This window comes from Rhyacophila brunnea, unplaced genomic scaffold, assembly GCF_057557595.1.
Source record: "Rhyacophila brunnea isolate RB1 unplaced genomic scaffold, BYU_Rbru_1.0 scaffold_10, whole genome shotgun sequence".
NCBI classification, from domain to species: Eukaryota; Metazoa; Arthropoda; class Insecta; order Trichoptera; family Rhyacophilidae; genus Rhyacophila; species Rhyacophila brunnea.
This window is the reverse complement of record NW_028232752.1, coordinates 32,997,349-33,016,852: the sequence shown is the minus strand read 5'-3', so window position 1 is coordinate 33,016,852 and position 19,504 is coordinate 32,997,349. Positions and strand designations below refer to the sequence as shown.

The following is a 19,504-nucleotide window of genomic DNA, read 5'->3' as shown; positions in this document are numbered from 1 at the left end:
TCTCTATATTATTATGAACTCTAATGAAGTTAAAATAATTTTCCGGCATGTGTTGCCAGAAAACAAATCATTCTTAATATTATATTGTCATGGGTTCACTTCCTATATGTCGTGGTTTACAATAGGCATTATTTGAAAAACGGCATCTGGCAAAATACTGTACTGCGGCACGATATTTCACATCGCTCTTCCAGCAAAAGTTGAGGAAAAATAGTTTGAAATCGTGAATATCGACGTCATTAAAAATTCGAATTTGAAGTAACGTCATTGAAAACTATTTATTTGTGACAGGAATATTTAATGGACATCAAATGCAAATAGAACGCAAGTTTGGTTAGTTGGTAACATTATTTTTCAATTGGTGCGTTTATAATCCTTCGCGTATACTTCTTTACATAATCCTGCCTTGCTATTACAGTATCGGAATCAAATCAGTATCATGTCCCGCGTCTTTTGACATTTAAAACCTACAGCCAATAGATATAATATATTGCTTACTATCATCACAGGGTGAGGAGTGATGGTCGGCCAAGAATGGTACAGAATGGCACAATCTCTGGCGGCGTCTTCGTGATCACATCCAACATTGAGGACTGACACGTTAATTCAACACTAGTTTACAGTGTAACCCCGATCTACCGTTCTCGCATAAATCGTTTTCTCGCACGGATCGTTCATTTTTGAAAGTCCCGCAAAACACCCATAAGAACTATGTTAAATAATCCCGCATTAACCGTTCCCCGATTTATCATTTTCCTCGATCTATAGTCCAAATATTATGGTCCCGTCACAAATATTATCTCGATTGACCCTTTTTGTTGAATACTTTTCATTTCACTTTCGTAGAATTGTTTATGATACTTACAGACCTTTCAGTCGTGTCACTTTGTTTGCACAGGTCGGTTGGCGCTCAGGCTTGCCTCGCATCTCGTATCACCATTTTTTATGTCGCAACTAAAATGCCCCCCATGAAGAAAACTAGAACTCTAGCTGAGAAACTGAAAATAATTCAAGACGTCGAAAAAAAATCCAGGAGAAAAACGAGTTTTTTATCTATTTTTTTATATATCCGCATTTATCATTTTTTAGGATCCCTTGAAAACCGTAGAATCGGGGTTTCATTGTCCCAGTGTATTTTTTAAAACCAGCGGATATCTATACTCAAAGCAACCGCGGCACAGTATTTAAGCTCATTTTTAGGTAGTTTTGTTTATGCTATCTAATATGTGGTTGATATTTATGATTTGTGTTTATCTATGTTCTTATAAATAGTATGTAGGTTACGATTCTGAATGTAAATAATTATCTATGTCTATAACTAATTAAAAAACACCTAGAAAAAATATTTGAAGAAATACGACGCACGGAGAAAACGAATCCGTATCCACTAGATTCGCGGCAATGTGTTTTACCAATTGACCAGCGTACATCATATTGTCTAATTACAACGAAATCTACTAGTAGTATTTACATCTTGAAGCGCTTAACAAATTACGTTAAATAGTTTTTCAAAAAAAAATTCAAGTAGTCTGAGATGTTTTGATTTACCCAATACTCCTGATCGCTACTATGGATGAAACGCACATAACAAAAATGAAAAGTTGATTTTTATAATCGGAAATTGATCCCGTGACCCATGGCTTCATAAGCAGATATTATTCCATTCGACCGCAACAGATGTTATAAAAGCTCACAAGATCGCGCCATTTCCTTCGATCCATTGCTACGTATCGCAACTATCGTCATGCAAGACCTGCAGCGCATAGATCGCTGCTGTAGCACCGTTGCATGGTGATGAAAGGTTAGCCGCTGCAACAAAATTAATGACGCTGTGCGGAGTGTCAAACTCTCTGGCGCATGTCCGAGCCACGTGTGGCGCGTCTTTGCGATTACATCAAAGCGCATGTTAAATAATATAAAATTATATGCTAGTATATCATGATACTAATAGTCTTAATAAACTATTTCTTTTATTCAACGAATAAGACACAAGATTTCAGAATGTAACATTCTATATATTGAATATACATCATTTGAAAAAATTGTTTTGTAGAGAGAAAAAAAATACGACGCCCGACGGGACTTGAACCTGTATCTGCTGGATTCGCGCAAGTATGTTTTACCAATTAAACTACGGGCGCCTTAAATAATTACGATGATTTTAACTAGTAGTTATTACGTGAAATGCGCAATTCAAAATGCATGAGATGTTTTCAAATTATGTATATACTAATAGTCACTCAAAAATATTCAAACCTGCGGGAATTTTAGTGAGAGCCTTCTTTAACCCTCTGCTGAAAAAAATAGTAAACTCGACTCAGGTAGGCAATAAATTTCATTTCAAATTTCAACCTTAACGAGACGTGATGTATTTTATAAAGTCGTAGGATAATCCTAAAACTCTAAATCATTCCCTTAAACATTTAGGGCTCTCACGGTATGAAATATTAAATCCCTTCGGGTGGCATTGCCGGAAAAATTTCGGTATATTTTATGAAAATTTATACCTTATCGTCGGTATACTAGAACATTATAATGTACAGCGACGATGGTTAATATAAAGTGAAAATGTATTACATAGCACCCGGATACCGGATGTGTTAGTTTAATCCAAAATTAACTAATTTGTACATAGTCATTGGTACTAACTAAAAGTACTGGTCAAAGTCAACACAGATTTTTACTTGACAACTCTAGCAATTTAATTGACATCTACATACTTACATGATATGCATACATTATAGTATAAATCTAACAAACACCAATAATACTAGATGCATACCATAATATGTAACATAGCAGTGGTGAATGGTGGAGTAGGCTGTTATGATCCGACATAAATAGTGCACACAAAACTTTGTCAGTCATACATATTTATTTTTATTGAACTAATAATACAAACTGCAGATGGTGCTGATTAGTTTTGTAAATTTAATTACACAATGCCTAAACCAAACCATCATAGTGAAGCTAGGCTGCGAATAGTGTACACTTCATCATTCATGCTTAATTGTTTTCATTGAATTATTAGTACAAATTGCAGTTGGTGTTAGTTAGTTTATAAAATTCATATCACCCCTGCCTAAACCAAGCCATGGTAGATAAAAAAAATATTCTTTTATCTATAAAATATTAAAAATTATGTATGATTTAATAAGATAGACGAATATTTTTGTCTATTATGGTTTGGTTAACGCAGTGTTTAAATGAATTTTAAAAACCATCTGCAATTTGTAGTGTTAGTCCAATGAAAACCAATACAAATGACTGACAATGTTTAGTGTGCAATATTTATATTGGATCTTAACAGCCTACCTTCACCTTTCGTCACTGTAACATAAGATGGCCGCATTCTGTATATTTTTTAGAGTGTAACTTTTTTGTTAATTGCAAAAATTATTAAATAAAGTTAATTGTTATAATACCGTTGACTGGAGAAAAATATTTATATGAGCCTCAGTTGTATAATATTATACTACTAGTTAATTGTATCGTAATTAGGTAGAACACAGGTGGCTAGTTACCAGTAAAGCATATTGGCCGTAATGGAATCGGATGAATACAGGCTCGAGTCCCATTCGACGTAGTATTTTAAAAATATAGTACCTAGGTATATTTCCAATGCTCTAATAGTCAGGCCGTTGACACAAAGCTGTAAACTTCAATGGTACGAGTATGTACTAGGTTCTAATTTATTATTACTCATACTTCGAATGCAATAAACAGTCTGTACAAAATAATGATTGTTGCATATTGAAATAAATGGTAATAATTTTAATCAAAAAATATGTAATCGAAAATCTTGAATTATCTGTTGGTTAAAAAATACAATAGGCAATAGTCGTTGTCCTAATCTACATTAAATTTATATTTAAATACTTACTAATTTTATGTTTCATGTTGAGCTATAATCAAGGTAGAAAAAATTTACCAACACTAATCATTCTCTCCAGACATTCAGCATAAAAGGTTCTTAGGGCTTAACAAAGGGAAGTAAAATGAATTAAAATTAGTGACTGGAGTACTCTGTCATTCTTTGCCACAGGGCGGGATCAAGCCTCAGAGCTACAAGTATTGTAAAGTTACCTTAGTAATATTTTCAAAAGAAAATAAAATTATTACATTATGTAATAATTTAAATTCATATATTTTTTTGCATAATTTCATTTAAAAAAACATCACAGTAATTTGTAAGTTCTTTAGAGCATTGTTATTAAATTCCAGGAAATTGTGTTTATAATACGATAATAAAATAAATGTATATTTTAAAATAAGGGAGATGAAAATTTAAAATAAGATATTTTATAAAAATTTTATGGAGACCCCTATGTGGCTGAGGTTTTTGAAGACAATACTTTAATTCAGTCATGTTTACCATTGAGTATTGCTATTAATGTATTCTTTTGTTAAAGCTTTTGTATAACATAAATATAGTAACCAAGTTACCCTGTTTAAGAATTCATGAAAGGTTTAATTAGAATTTATACTGTTACAAAGCATCAAAACGATTCAAATCAAAAGTTACTGAATATTAAACGGATACAAAAGCATTTGTTATGTTCATTATTATGACGGGATGATCCCCATAACTAACAATACAATATGAAATCTACATGAATATATTTTCGTTGTTTTCCTTAGAAGCTTTTACAGATGTTCATTAATAACAATATTAACGTGAAACACTTTCTTTAACACAACATAATAGCATATGGAGGTGAACGAACCTCATTGTGTTCGCCGACTTCGATCAATAGGGTTAGGTTTGGATATAAAATATGTAAGTATAACATCATTATAACAAATTTGCATTTCGCATTATTTAATATATAAGTATTCTTAATAATAATTGACAATTAAAAAAATCAGAAAAAAAAAAATCTTAAAATATGTAATAAAAGTCGCCAAGTTGGTTATATGGTAATGACTAATGAGGCAGACATGTCACCCATTAAGAGTCAAACTGCTGGACAACGTCGTCTGTCTTTACAGCAGCTTTATTCCACGTACTCACAACGAGTTGAATCGAATATCGCGTTGTGGCTTCGCGAGTAGTTCACTTTGGTTATTCTATACAATTCGAATCCGTGCCGCGGTAATTATTGTGGTATGATTCACCGATCGCTCAATAGGATAAAAGACACGCACGCGCACTCGGGGAAAATAACGCGCAACGTTGCCTACTGTCCTCCAACGTTGCACGCGACATAATGCGACATTCCTACGTGACGCTGAACATGTGCGAGCGAGCGCGCGGGCTGCCAAGTCAGTCCCGCGTCATTTGTTGGCGAGTGAAGACGAGAGTGTATTGTGTCGCGCAACATGGCAGTAGTGTGGAAAAATAAGATCGTACTACAACTCATAGGGCTCTATCAAAGTCATGCATTGCTGTGGGATACTACAAATCCCGACTACAAAAATAAGTTAAAGAAAAAAAATGCTTGGGAGGATATAGGCAAAGTGATGAAATTATCAAGACAAGAAATAGAGGCCAAAATACACACCCTCCGCTCACAATTTGTTCGAGAAAAAAAGAAAATAAAATCGTCTTCACAACCTACTGGTAGCGGACAGGATAAAACCAGTTCATGGTTTGCGTATGATGCAATGAAGTTTTTACTGAGAGAAGCGACATCTGCCGGCAGCGTGGACACATCGAAGACACAAGTAAGTCAAGTTTAATATATTTTTAACCGATATCAATCTCAGTTTCACCTGTATAACATGTATTTGGCTATGTAAATTAATAAATATCTCTGCAACCGCTGCATTGATTTAGATGCGGTTTTCACTATAAAAATAATTTATATTCTAAGAAGGTTAATGGTTAGAAAAGAAATTGATGGTATTGTTATTTTATTATATAAAAAAACATTACTAAAAAAAAATAAGAAATAACACTTGTGTATGATATAAATTGTGGGGCCGTTGTTTAAGACGATGTTTTAACCTACCAGAGGCACCTAGCGGAAAAATACGAAACTTGCAATTTGAGACATTTTTTGATAATTTACAATTTAAACTGTATTAATTAATACATAATATGTATCTGAAAACATTAAAAAGAAAAATATTTTTTATTTTAAGTCAAAGATAAACTTACTTATAATAATTGTAAAAAATGTTATAAAATGTGAATTTTACATTTATTTAAATGAAAAATTGTTTTTATATTTATTTAAAAAAAAAAACATCGATTTTTATAAAAATATAAATGTGTATAACTTGAAACCCTTTTTTATATCAAATTGAGCTTCAATATTGGGACCATACCTAAATAAGATTCTTTAGGATTTCAAGTTAAACACATTTATATTTTTATAAGATATTAAGTTTATTTATTTTCATGCGCATCAAATACTTAATGCAGGTAGGTCGGTACCTATTTAAGTGAGAAATAAAACACGATTAAACAATTTCATGCATTAGGCATTTAATGTTTTTGTCAATTTTAAAATATATTCACCTTTGTGTGGTTTTTACACGTACCTATCGACAATTTTTCAATTTTTGCATTTTGTTTTCGATACGCGAAAGCTTCCGGTCTATGACTCCAATACAATGTGGCAAGTTTTATAATATTTCTTAATTATGAGCTTTTTCCTTCCATCTATTTGCAGTAGCTGGGATCTAAAAGCATAAATTTATGCTTTCCTTAAAGTGATAGTTTTACTTATGAGAGATTTTTTTTTTCAGACAGTATCCCAGGACTCAAATGACCAATTTTTCGTATTCCCCAACATAATAAGGACTGAAAATACCAATGCGAGCCCGTCGCAACTTAGTCATGAATCTATAGAAACGACGACGCCGCCGTCTCCTACATCGTCTAAAACCTCGAAGAAGAGAACCGTTCCACTTGAAGATAAATTGGAAGAGGCATTTGAAGTTATACGAAGCGCCAAAAGAAGCATGCTGACTTCAAAAAAGGACGAATTTTCTGTATATGGACAATATGTCGCCTCAGAGCTACGTGAGGTGAAAGATGTACACTCTGTTCTCATGGTGAAATATTATATTAATAATGTATTAACTGAAGCACGCTTGGGGAAATACCGAGTATAGTACAGCATCAGCAAGTGATCACATCCAGGATACGTGTTCAGAACCAGGATCCGACAGATAGTATAAGTCCTAGAGCAGTTGGATGCGCAAATTTTGGACATCATTTCAAACATTGACTCGCATATCTTGACGCAACAGATTGATTTTGTTTCTCTAAATAAATCTGAATATAATCTTAAATTCATGATTTTACTCCCTATGTAGGTGGTACCTTTGTAGTGTGATCAATTTTTGATTCAGAATAACTCCCCCCTAAATCTTTTTCAGTTAGTAAAATATATGTATAAATAAATTGTAATGTTTAAATAATTATGTAGATAAATAAGTACATATATTTTTGATGATGAATAAATATTAAATTGATTCCGTACTCACTTCTTCAATGAATTTATCAGTTCCATACAAAATTCAGGTAATACTATATCAAGTATATACTTACTAATTATGATAATACTGGTCAGTTGTTTTGACATTCTAAAAGTGAACGACACGGAAACATAGGAATCTCCAGTCGAAAGGAATCTCAATGTTATTGTATCTTGCTTGGCTCTGGAAGGCCTGATCGTTTGTAATAAACTTTCAAAATCAGTTGTTGTCATTCGAGTAAAATTTACAAATGATCCGTCAGACATTCAAAGATCGTTTAGAATATCCACTCAACTTTCTCTTTGTAGTAAATAGTTCCGCACCCATTACCTTCTCTTACGTTGAGTAGTTTACTCATTAGAATATATATGTACGCGGCACTGACACAACCTTCATGGGCGACATTTCTCTGACAATCGATGTGAGTCCTGATCAGTGTTGCCATCTTTTTCTATATTGATTATAGCACAAAATTGTAAAAAAGATAGTACAGGAACATTTTTCGTTTCGAATCCTTAAAAAATCGTGGTATTTTTGGCATATTTGCATAAAATTATAATATTTTATATTTTTCCCTAATTCAAAATTATAGTATTGTACTATAATTATAGTACGATTGGCAACACTGGTTTTGATGTGTTCAAGCAAAATGTTCCGTGACATGTTGCTCCATTTGTCCCCTAGCGAATACATGGTTTCACTCTTCTAGCCCTCTAGATAAGTATTTCGAATGTACCTAAAGCAGCGACCATATTACTTATTTAGATGTACATGCTTATTTACTTTATTGCTACTCACTTAAGTGATGCTCATCTATTCTGTTAGCATATTAAGAATCAACTCTAGCCACGGTCCTCAATTGATAATTTACATATTTATAATTTTCATAGCTAGTCCATATTATTAATTGCGTCGTATATAACATTCGTTTTTAAATGCGATAACATTTACTTTGTAAAATTCAACTTTACAATAACATAATATTAATAAATTTTGTATTATACTTGATTTCTATCAGAACGGAAAAATCTATAGAATAAAACATGTGTGCCTACCTTTAGAATTTAAACTAACTAAAAAACTATTTTAATATATATTTGTCATGTAGCGAAATCTTATGGCCAGAAGCAGTGGCGAAGGGTGGAGGGAGGCTGTTAGATCCGACATAAATAGTGTACACTAAATTTTGTCAGTCATGCGTATTTGTTTTCATTGAACTAAGATTACAATTTAGGTATAGATGGTGATGGTTAGTTTTTTAAAACTAAATTAAACCTTGAAAAAATCAAGCCATAATAGATAATAATAGTTAAAAAAAAAATACTCATCTACAAAATATCTAAAATTATGAATATTTTTTTCATATTTTATAGATAGAACAATATTTTTTATCTATTATGGTTTGGTTTAGGTGAAAGTATTTTTAATTCAACGAAAACAAATAAGTATGAATGAAAAAGTGTACACAATTTTGTCTAATCGCCCAAAGCATACCAAAACTAATATGGTTTGGTTAGGCAGGGTTTCATTGATGTTTAAAAACTAACCAACACCATACCTATAATAATTAGTCTTAGTTCAATAAAAACAAATACGTATGACTGATAAAGTTTAATGTGCAGTATTTATGTCGGATCTTAACAGCCTACCTCCACCCTTCGCCACTGGCCAAAAGTGTTTAAGAAACAAGAGAGAAAATATAGATTTCAAATATGACTTTTTATTGATTTCGTCCAAAAATAATAATCCTCTAGACAATGTAATTATTCTGAATAATAAATAACTATTTTTTACGAAAATATGAGTTACGTCTTTTTCCCTTTACACCCTCAAATGTAGCCGATTTGAATATACAAGAGGTAATACTATAAAAAAATTCTTCTAGCACAAAATAGAATGTACTTGTGTAATAGTAAACTACGCGAAAATCTACAGATTCATAGTTCATTGTACTACCTGTTTCGTTTTTTTTTTTGCAAATTATACTAACGTCAATTTTCTGGCGCGTACTATTATAAAAAAATAAGCATTCTTATTATTACGGCTACTGACCCGCGTGGGAAAACCCGTGCTGTGTCTGATTAGCAGCGGCGTAGAAAATCACCGCCCTGTTGCATGAAACGCCATTTTTTGACGCACCACGAGCCACCCCTTTCGTCTGCCACACTTATTTTTTTCTCCCATCTTCGTCTCATGTATTTTGGCACGTAAGCCAAAATTTCTTTATCAAATAACAACATACCTTAGATGTTTTTTTTTATAAATAACGCAATTATTTTGTTTTCCTAGATTGGAAAATGGTGATCATATTTCATTTTTTTTCGGATCGTTGACTTATAGCCCGGAAAATTCCTTCTGATAAATTCACATTTTCTCTCCGGAAAAAGCTTAACATTATATAATATAATATTATGTTCTATTATACGCGTATATAGAAGCAAAACATTTATTAAATTAGTATTATGGGTAATCGGATATGCTAACAATATAATATATATGATTAAGCCGAGGTTTTTTTTAAGTCTTTTGTAATCCACAATAATAATAGATACCTAGTATACTAAAATGATTACAGCACAAGCAATAATAATAACATAATAAAATATTTTAATAGCTTATTTTTACATATACCTATCACATATTGCTATACATAGTAAATAACATGCCTAATTCAAGAAAAAACTTATTTGAAATTGTGTTTTTAGACACAGTATAACAATTATAATATATCTTATAGATTTAATAATGTCTTATTTTTTTAAATTTCAAAAGACCATAAAATAATATAATATATTATCAGTAGGCAGAGAGAACTACGCGATTGACAATCAGTGTATACTTGACATAGGCAATTATTCTGTGGTTCCTGAGAGACACTACATGGCCACATGGATACTTTAATATCCGCTGTATCGACGATCTCATCAAGTTCGGCGGATGTAGATGGTATGTATGCACACTGCAGTCTGCAATTTAGAAGAGATCTTTATTCAATTACGTATTTTTATCGACTCATACGAGGTATAAATGAGAACTCTGCCATTCTGGGAAGTGTTGACGTTGACCTGTGTGTCCCTAATGTCGGGTCCACACTGGCAACATGTCGCGCGACAACCGCATTAAATTTTACGATAAGTATGATAATTATCGTAAAATTTCTTAAGCAATTATGATAATTATCGTAAAATTTAACGAGGTTGTCGCGCGACATGTTGCCAGCGTGGACCCGGCATTATAACTATCTTAAAAATAGAGAGCATCAGTTGTTTATTCTCCCAAGGTGCAGAACCAACCTGCCACTGGTAATGCCAATTGGAAGGGCGATAACTATGTTCAACCAAATCACTTCGGATATTGACATATTCCACCTGCGTGAGGATGACTATAGGTGGGCATTGTTTTATATATGTATTTGCACTTGTCTACTGTTTAATAACTTTAGGTAATATTATAATACTGTTTTAATATTATTTCTTTATTTCTAAATGTCATGTTGTGAACGTCTTAAATTAATAATTTGTAACGTTCACTATAATTATGTTAAAAAAAATGAAATTTAAAACTAGAGACCAAAAAGATTGGAAGAATCTAGGGAGGTATTTATTAAAAATAAAATAATTCTAGAAAACTATTTATATTGAAAGAATAAAATACTTATAGAAGATTCTGGCAGACTTAACTTCAGGGCAGATTAGAAATTTTATTTTCTGCACATTTCATTCATATAATAATATGTCCTGATAAAACTTAAGGGTTGTAATAAGTAATAATTATACGTATATGGAAATCCGAATTCAAATCTATGTTCCATAAGAACTTTATCATTGAAAATTAATTATGTAATTAGTTCGTTCAATAAAGAATGATGTATTTTTAAATCTTGTGAATTATCCATTGAATAGAAATTGGCTACTTTATTATTTTGATAATGTAGATTGCTTTATTAATATTAATATTATGCATTTTAAATACAATATCACCGCTAAATTTAAACCAATTTTCCAGTCTCGAAAAGACTACGCTATACAAACGAAATCAACAATACTTCATAATGATCGTGCCATTAGAAAAATGTAATAATATGCCTAAGCCCATAATGGTGTTATTCTAAAAGCTCGTTGTAAAATCCTAGTATAGCTTTTTTGTTAAGGCAAAGCTCAGCGGTTTGGCGCCATACCCTCTCTCACCACGACCAAGTGGCGCCAATTTTATTTGCTATTTGCGAAACATCGCTACGCTTCTATCGGCGATTTTAAGCCTAGCAAACTTATTACGTCGAGTGATACGGAAAAGATTCTTGATTTGTCAAGTGAAAAAAAATGTTTTCACATTTCTATGCTTGAAATCAACGCAGTAAAAATATATTCGTTGTTATAAACTATTTTTATTGATTTCTATTGCGTCTGAAATCTTTACAGCATTATTTTTTTGAGAAGTTACAGTTTGCTTATATAATTATTTCATAGTCAATATAAATACATCATGAATAAAATTATTTATTATCATCATCAGCCTGAATCTATCCACTGCTGGATGAAGGCCTCTTCAAGCTACTTCCACTTCTCTCGGTCCTGTGCGTTGCGTTGCCACGTACTTCCGCAGAACTTTATCATTTCATCGATCCAGCGGCCTCTAGGTCTACCTTGTGGACGTTTTGTTCCTCTTGGATACCACTGGATGACTAAATTCGTCCAACGATATTTATTATAAGCTATGAAAACCTGTTAGCTTATTTAATACCTCTATGATGAAAACGAATGTAAAATACCAATTTATAACTTTAATATAAACTCTGTTAACACGTATGTAAACGTGATACTTAATTTTATAGTAACATAGGTACTTACATGAAAAAAGAGCAAAAGGGTACGTTATAAGATTATTACTTTAAAATTAACTGTTTTCCATGCGAAAAAAATATAAACATAAAACAATTGTAAAATTGTGTATACATTATATATACTTTTACTTACAAGCATTTAATTTAACATTAAACAAATTAACAATTAAATTAAATTAAACAAAGTTAAACAACGGACGTTAAAGAAAATATACCTTTTCTCTGGTCATATTAAGTCAAAATATCCCCTGACCTGGATATAATTCTCCTAAATAGTGGATTTGCATACGTATAGTGTTAGTGCCCAGTAACAACGTAGCAAAAATCTATACTCGTATGTACTGTGCTACAGCCGCCATCTTGGAATATAGCGTACAGTTTAAAGTTTTTCGACTATATTTAATTAACGACTGAAAATATCGAAGAAAAAAAAACAAATATGAGTTGAATATAATTTTAAAAATACATATTCTAGAGAGACGGAGTATAAATGATATATGAAAGTAAAGTTGAGATTAAGCTTTCTAAGGCGAATGATAAAATTAGATTACAGTCATATCGCATTTTATAAGCTTTTGTTTGTAACAAACATCGCATGTGTGAGTCCTAAGGCATAAAGCCCACCAAAAAAGCGTTCGGTGCGCTCACTACGGAGTAGGCCCCCTCCCACCCGCGCATTACCCTTCACCTATGTAATAAGGGGCTCAAGGAGCACAAAATAATTATTATTATCAGCTTCTCTCATAACAAAGCAATAAAAATATTATTAAATTTCTCGGGGCTTGTAATTAATATCGGACACGAAATAACTAAACAAAGAGTTCACTGTTCTTAAATAATGGCTTCTCGCCCGTCTATCGACGACGCTTCGAGGAGCGTGATTTTGCTTGCCGTGTTCAATGAATGGACTGCGTTGTATTTTTGTTAATTCGTATCGTTGAGAAGCCAAAAAACGGTGACTCATGGGGCAGGCGGGCAAAATGCGTCGTCAAATCCAGTGTGCGCTGGCGTATTTGATTACGTTGTATTTTCGATGATTCACATAGAAAATGCGCGAGCGCCCCGCAAGCCTGCTTTAGTGGACTTTATGCCTAAGACTTATTTGGCGAGACTACACCGAAATAAAACACATTGCACAATTATCACAAACGGAATACATTTTTATACAATGAACTATTATTATTGAGTTTTTTTATGAAAAACGTAATACTCACGTAGAATATAGAACCCATCATCCAACCTGCTTGAAACCAATGACATTATTAATGGACAACGCACTCAATACAGTAGCTAGCAAGTAAATTCGTGCCTAGCAACATTCGCACATCTATAGGTAGACGTCACGCAATTTCCATTATGCGATATCACGCATCGGGAATTTATAGCAACATGACCTTTATTGTAATGGCGTTAGAACAGTGGTTTTAGTGTCAATGTTCATTTGAGTGAACCCGTTCGAACCGAACCATTCGGCAGACCCGACAAAATGCATCGGGAATTTATAGCAATATCACCTTTATTGTAATGGCGTTAGAACAGATTATGCCGTTCGGCAGACCCGACAAAAAAGTGAGTGTCATTTTGTTTTCCAGATGCTTCGTCCATACTAATGTCATTGCTTGAAACAGATCCGGTCGCAAGCGGCCGTGTCTACAGTTTTTAAGCCTATGAATTAGGTTACTGCGCATTCAAGTGTGTTTTTACGTATTCAAACTCGGCCTACATACCATTAAAACTCATGACTGACTGCACAACCATCCTCCAGGAATCTTTTTCCTAAACTTTCTCTCGTCATTAGCCTCTTTTACTCAGTTTCAGAGGTTACAGCATACACTCTTCCATACCACGATGAATTTATTAAAATAAAACACAATACATATTATTTAATTTACTTTAATTAATAATGACTATTATCGTTTCAGTTCAATTAGAACGACCATAAACTATATATCGTCACTGTACATGCCAATTGCTGTAACCCTCACTTTTCACCAAAGTGACATTTTGATGGTGATGAACTTATTGCATACTCTTACACGAACTGGCCAAGTATCATAAAAAAATATGTCATATCAAAATAATTTAAAACTGTTTTTAAGCCATTTGTAACTTGACAAAAATATTCTAGCCAAATGTTGTAACTCTCTAACGTACGCCACTGTGTAGGTCAGCGATTTCCAAACTGGGAGGCGCGCCTCTGGGGAGGCGCGGAGTGTTGCAAAGGGAGGCGCGAAAGATTTAACACACAGAATGTAGCTACAAGTTTGCAGTTTGCAAATGTATAATTTATAAAACGGCCGCTAGGCCCTAAAACTCTATAAAAAAAACAGTCCTATAAAAGGTTATTTGCAAACCTGTGAGAAAATATGGAGACTAATTTTATAATACATACCTCACTTCTATACTTTTGTGAAGCGCGCTGGCTATTTCGTGAAAAAATGAAATAAAAGGGTCAAATCATAATGTTGAAATTTGAGACAAATTTGTTCAGGAACGATAATTTTGATGTTAAGTTTGTCTATTTGGTTGAAATATAAAAAAAAATGAGTGATTAAATCAATTCAAGGATCACTAATGCATTCACTGATTTAAAAAGACAAAGTGAAGGCATTCATAAAAAGTATGAGCTTTGGAAATCAAAATCACAAAAAAATAAGTTCGCCATGTTTCCACTTTTAAATGATTTCTGCGCCAGATATATTGAAGTAAACAAAAATTTACTGAGTTCTTGGTTAGTTTTCTAATGCACTTTTCACATTATTTTATTAATATTTTTTTTTTAATTTAATTTTAAATATGTAGTTGTGCGTTGCAATTTGATGTGATACCTGTATTATAATTGATATACTTACTTAAATGATAACTCCCGTGTATAATTTGGGAAACTGGAAAGGATTGACTACTATTAAAATTTATTGTGCTAATAAACAAGAACGTTCATCGCATGAAAAACAAATTAATTTAAAAATATATAACATAAGTAGTAAAACCTTGTTCATTTTTATAATTTTTTTTTTCATTTTTGTATTTGTACATTGTTGACGATTTAAAGAGGGAAGAGGCGCCAAGATTAGATTTTCTTAAAGGGAGGCGTAGTAAAATAAAGTTTGGAAACCACTGGTGTAGGTACAGAGTAAGCCACTCGTTTTGTTATAAAGTTATATATATAAAAAATATGTAAGTATTATATAAAATAATAAGTAAATCCAATGCCCACAGTTTTATTCACTTTATGAATAATTTGATATTTGAAGGTTACGAAAATTGGCCTGTACCTACAGTGACGATATTATACAGTTAGGTAGGTTTTTAAAAAATCGTAAAAACTTTTTGAAATCAATATTATAATTCAAACGAGTTTCCAAATTTAATTCTATATTGGCAGAAATGTTGAGTTGAGTTTGCCTATTCATTTATGAGAGCAGTAGGTATAGTCTTTAGTCTAGCAACTCTTAGATTTTAATTGTACATTTTGTAAACATAAAACTGTGAATTATTACTTTAAAGTTATTAAAATATTAATGACTGCATTTCAACATTTATGATAGTGTGGATGCATTCCACTGCACCTGAACTGTTAAAGTCCAATTCAAAGCCTAACGACTCGTAAATGATATCACACGCTTCCACCTGCTGCATTTCCATCGTAATTTTTTCCACATCACTTCGCCGCTTTGAAATGCGCCTACATCCATTTGCCTGCATCTGTAATGGACCGCAGAATGCATTAGGCGCAAAAGTATATAAAGTTTCAGATACTTTCAGAAAGGCAGGCATTGCTATCGTTAAAATATTACTCCCACAAGCAGGAATTCACAGCAATTCGAATGCCTTGCACGGGTAATTTTTGCGGTCGTTTGAACACCTTCGAGATTTTCTGCCCGCCTAGTAGCGGCGTTAAATATTGGGTAGGTACTAAAATATTTTAAATTCCAGTTGATTACAAATTGGAAAACTTTCATAGTTTGTTGTAAGCTTACTTGTTTAACATAGTACCTATCCTTCTAGTTCCATGTTTTAATAAATAGCACGAATACATTTTCTATTCGCCTTAAAATATTCGGTAGGTAGTTGAATATTTTGAAACAACTGCTAACTACAAGTACGTAAGTAATCTTTCATATTTTATATATATATAGTTATATTTCTTTTGGCATGTTTGGGAAATCGGATCAGAGTGTATTTTTGTACACATAATTTATTTTTTCACACGAAAAAAAAACGCACTCGATTGCATTCGAACCACCGATTGTTCGGTTATCAGCCGAACGCACTACCTTTACGCTACAGTATGATACTGCAATCCTGACGATTATACAGTATAATATTATAGTTTAGAATTGTTCCGTTGCCTAGACAGCGAATTTATTATTGTCAACCATTTTCAATTCCTTACGTAAACAAACGGTTAAACACCAGACTGACAGTTGGTACTTTAAAAATAAAAATAACAAGAAACCATTATATAATTTAGTAATATAAGTTAAAGTGTATAGAAATAAACCAACGGCGTTCCAATAAGCGGTCCTTTTTCTTGAGTGTGTAATTAAACAAGATAATTAAGAGCTAGCCAAAGAATCTAGTTTATCACAAGTTTTGTTTTCATTTTGTTACGCCAAAGAAGAATAACTTCTAACGCGTGTACGTAAGTACACACACCGATTTTTTTAACTTTCAGTATGTCATCAGTCACTCATCACAGATCATCATATAGGTATAATTTATCTATAACTATAATTGCACAAAACACACTCATATATTGTGTGAATATCTGACCCGCCTCACCTTACAAGAAATAAATGCTAGCCACTTTATCAACCTATTTATATACTATTACCTATTTATATACTTTATAAACTAATGTTACCACATGACCATAGTGGGCTCATAATACATTGCAAAATGTTGGTTATCAAATAACATAATGTGTAATTAGATAAATTTAATACTATTTAGATTTATTTTTGTTATAGTTTTTTGATCCAGCGAGCTTTTGCGTGGTCTTGTGGTAATTAAAACCCATTTTTATCACATCATTTGACATCATTTCAACAATTAACTTCAATCACATCGAGAACCCTTTTCTGGTTCTTTATTAGTTTATTAATATAAGTAAATCTAAATAATAATTGCACAATTGAAAAAGTAAAGAAGAACTGCCATTTTTTGTAAACCATTTCGCATATTTCATTCTATAAAAACGTATTAAATATCCGCTTCAAAAACTCCGGACCTAAAACCTTAAAATCGTCTGAGCAATTTAAATTTATTCATCAACTCACTTACTATATTATCTCTTCTGTCAATATAAAGTCCGACGTCCGAGCATTTATTAAATTATTGAAAAGCTCCCGGGGACCTATTATGTGTAGAACAAAAGCTCTGAGAGGTTACCTTTCCTCGTCTGTTTGTTCGTAACCCGATTAGCTTGAATTGGTTCCTCCATCATTTTCATGCCAAAGTAATTTACCGGGTATCCAACTGAATGATAAGATATTTAAATAAAAATATTGTTAGATTTATAAGTAACTGCTGTAAATTAATTAAAATTAACTTTAATTCTAATTTATATTTAGAGTTATTCGGTCATTATTACCTATTCAATATTTAACATAAATTGGTAGGTAAATAAAATATCCGCAATAGAATTGTTGATCCTGTCTACTTAAATCCACGGATTATGGGCTCGAGTCTCACAGTTAAATCGTGTGTTTTTTTTCAAATATGTGTTTGGATATACCTTATGGGTTGAACGAATGGGTAACAATTATTGTATTATTATTCGTAAAGCGGCCGATGAGATAATCTACACTCCATATACCCAAACTTTGGTGACCCTCATATTCCAATACGTATGCACTGGCTTCTCATACCACGGGTTCCTGGTTTGATTTCCAATATGGTCATAACCTAACACATATTTATCACTGATTCTACGGTGACATTTTAATTTTGCCTCGTGGCCAATTGTGTTTAAAAGGAAAAAAAACAATTAGGTATTTCCTTTTTTTTACTTACACCTATAATTGCTAAATTAACTGAATTCGTAACAACTCCAGAATCGTAATTTTCTTTTGAATAATATATAACTTAGTTTTCATTACATAGTTGAAAGATATGCATATTCCATTATTGTGCTTTTAAAAATGCTTATTGTTTTCACGTAATAATAATATATGGAAAGGGTTTCGAATAATATTTTTTTTCATAAACACTAAAAATTGTGTTATTTCTTTCAACTATCACGCACCAAGAAATAAGTAAAAAGAATTCTTTACTCCGCAATAGAAAAGGGTGATAATATTATGATGTCAGGCCTATAAGAATGTCCTTAAGAGTTGTTTTTATCAAAGATCATCCATGTGTACTATACATACGAGTAAATACTATATTATTCAAGGGACAATCCTGTTAAACTGAAACGAAACATGGTGATTTCATATTGTAAAACACATACCTAAAAGTTCCTTTAGAAGAAACGCAAAAACCATTTGAGTAGGTAACTCTTAATTGTCTGTGAAAAATGGCGGTGAGTACGGGCGCCCTCAAGACTTTCCCGGTCAGTTGATGTCATATTCACAAAACCTTTTCTGGAAACCCGATTCAACTACAGCACTCCGGACACCGACCGATAAGGACCACATCGCCGGAATAAGAGCCGACGTCCGGTAACTGATAGGTATGACATAAAAAAAGAACTCCTTTTACGTGTAGTTATATCTTAAATGTGGCTATTATGATATTTATTCTTTCTTGTGTCTAAGTACGTATATTTCTGGGGCTGTTTCAAAATATGTACATTTATTCTATGAAGAATTTTTCATTCTTAAATTCAACAGAATTATTTGATTACAATCATATTTAATTAAATTAAATTTTATTCTAGGTATCTTGAATAAACTATATTTTTTTAAATATGTATTAGAAGTGCACGTAGGTATATACTAACCAAAATTTAATCAAAATCTGACGATATATAGAAATTAACTCAAGTAATGATAGTATTTTTTTTATATGTAGGTATGTTCTTCTTACTTTTCTAAGTCAAAGTAACAAATTGATTAACTAGCAAATTGCAACTATGCAGGAAAGCGATTTGAAATAAGAATTTACCATTATGGTTATACATTATTCATTATTTATCTTTTCAAAAAATAGTTATATATTCATAATGGTGGAATAGCAGTTGTGGGACACTGAATATTACATTCTAAATAATCTAATTCCATAAAT

General features: G+C 32.2%; 2 protein-coding genes across 3 annotated transcripts in view; both read left to right on the top strand.

Moving 5' to 3' along the window:
• Nucleotides 1–19,504, top strand: part of jus (EB domain-containing julius seizure protein) — a 246,225-nt gene that overhangs the window by 100,573 nt on the left and 126,148 nt on the right. The gene's annotated exons all lie outside the window — the stretch shown is intronic.
• LOC147079103 (uncharacterized) lies at nt 5,283–9,181 on the top strand. Its single transcript, XM_085948903.1, has 2 exons — nt 5,283–5,667; nt 6,697–9,181. Exons 1-2 carry the CDS (start codon nt 5,323–5,325, stop codon nt 7,063–7,065), a joined length of 714 nt encoding a protein of 237 aa, XP_085805029.1. The 5' UTR covers nt 5,283–5,322; the 3' UTR covers nt 7,066–9,181.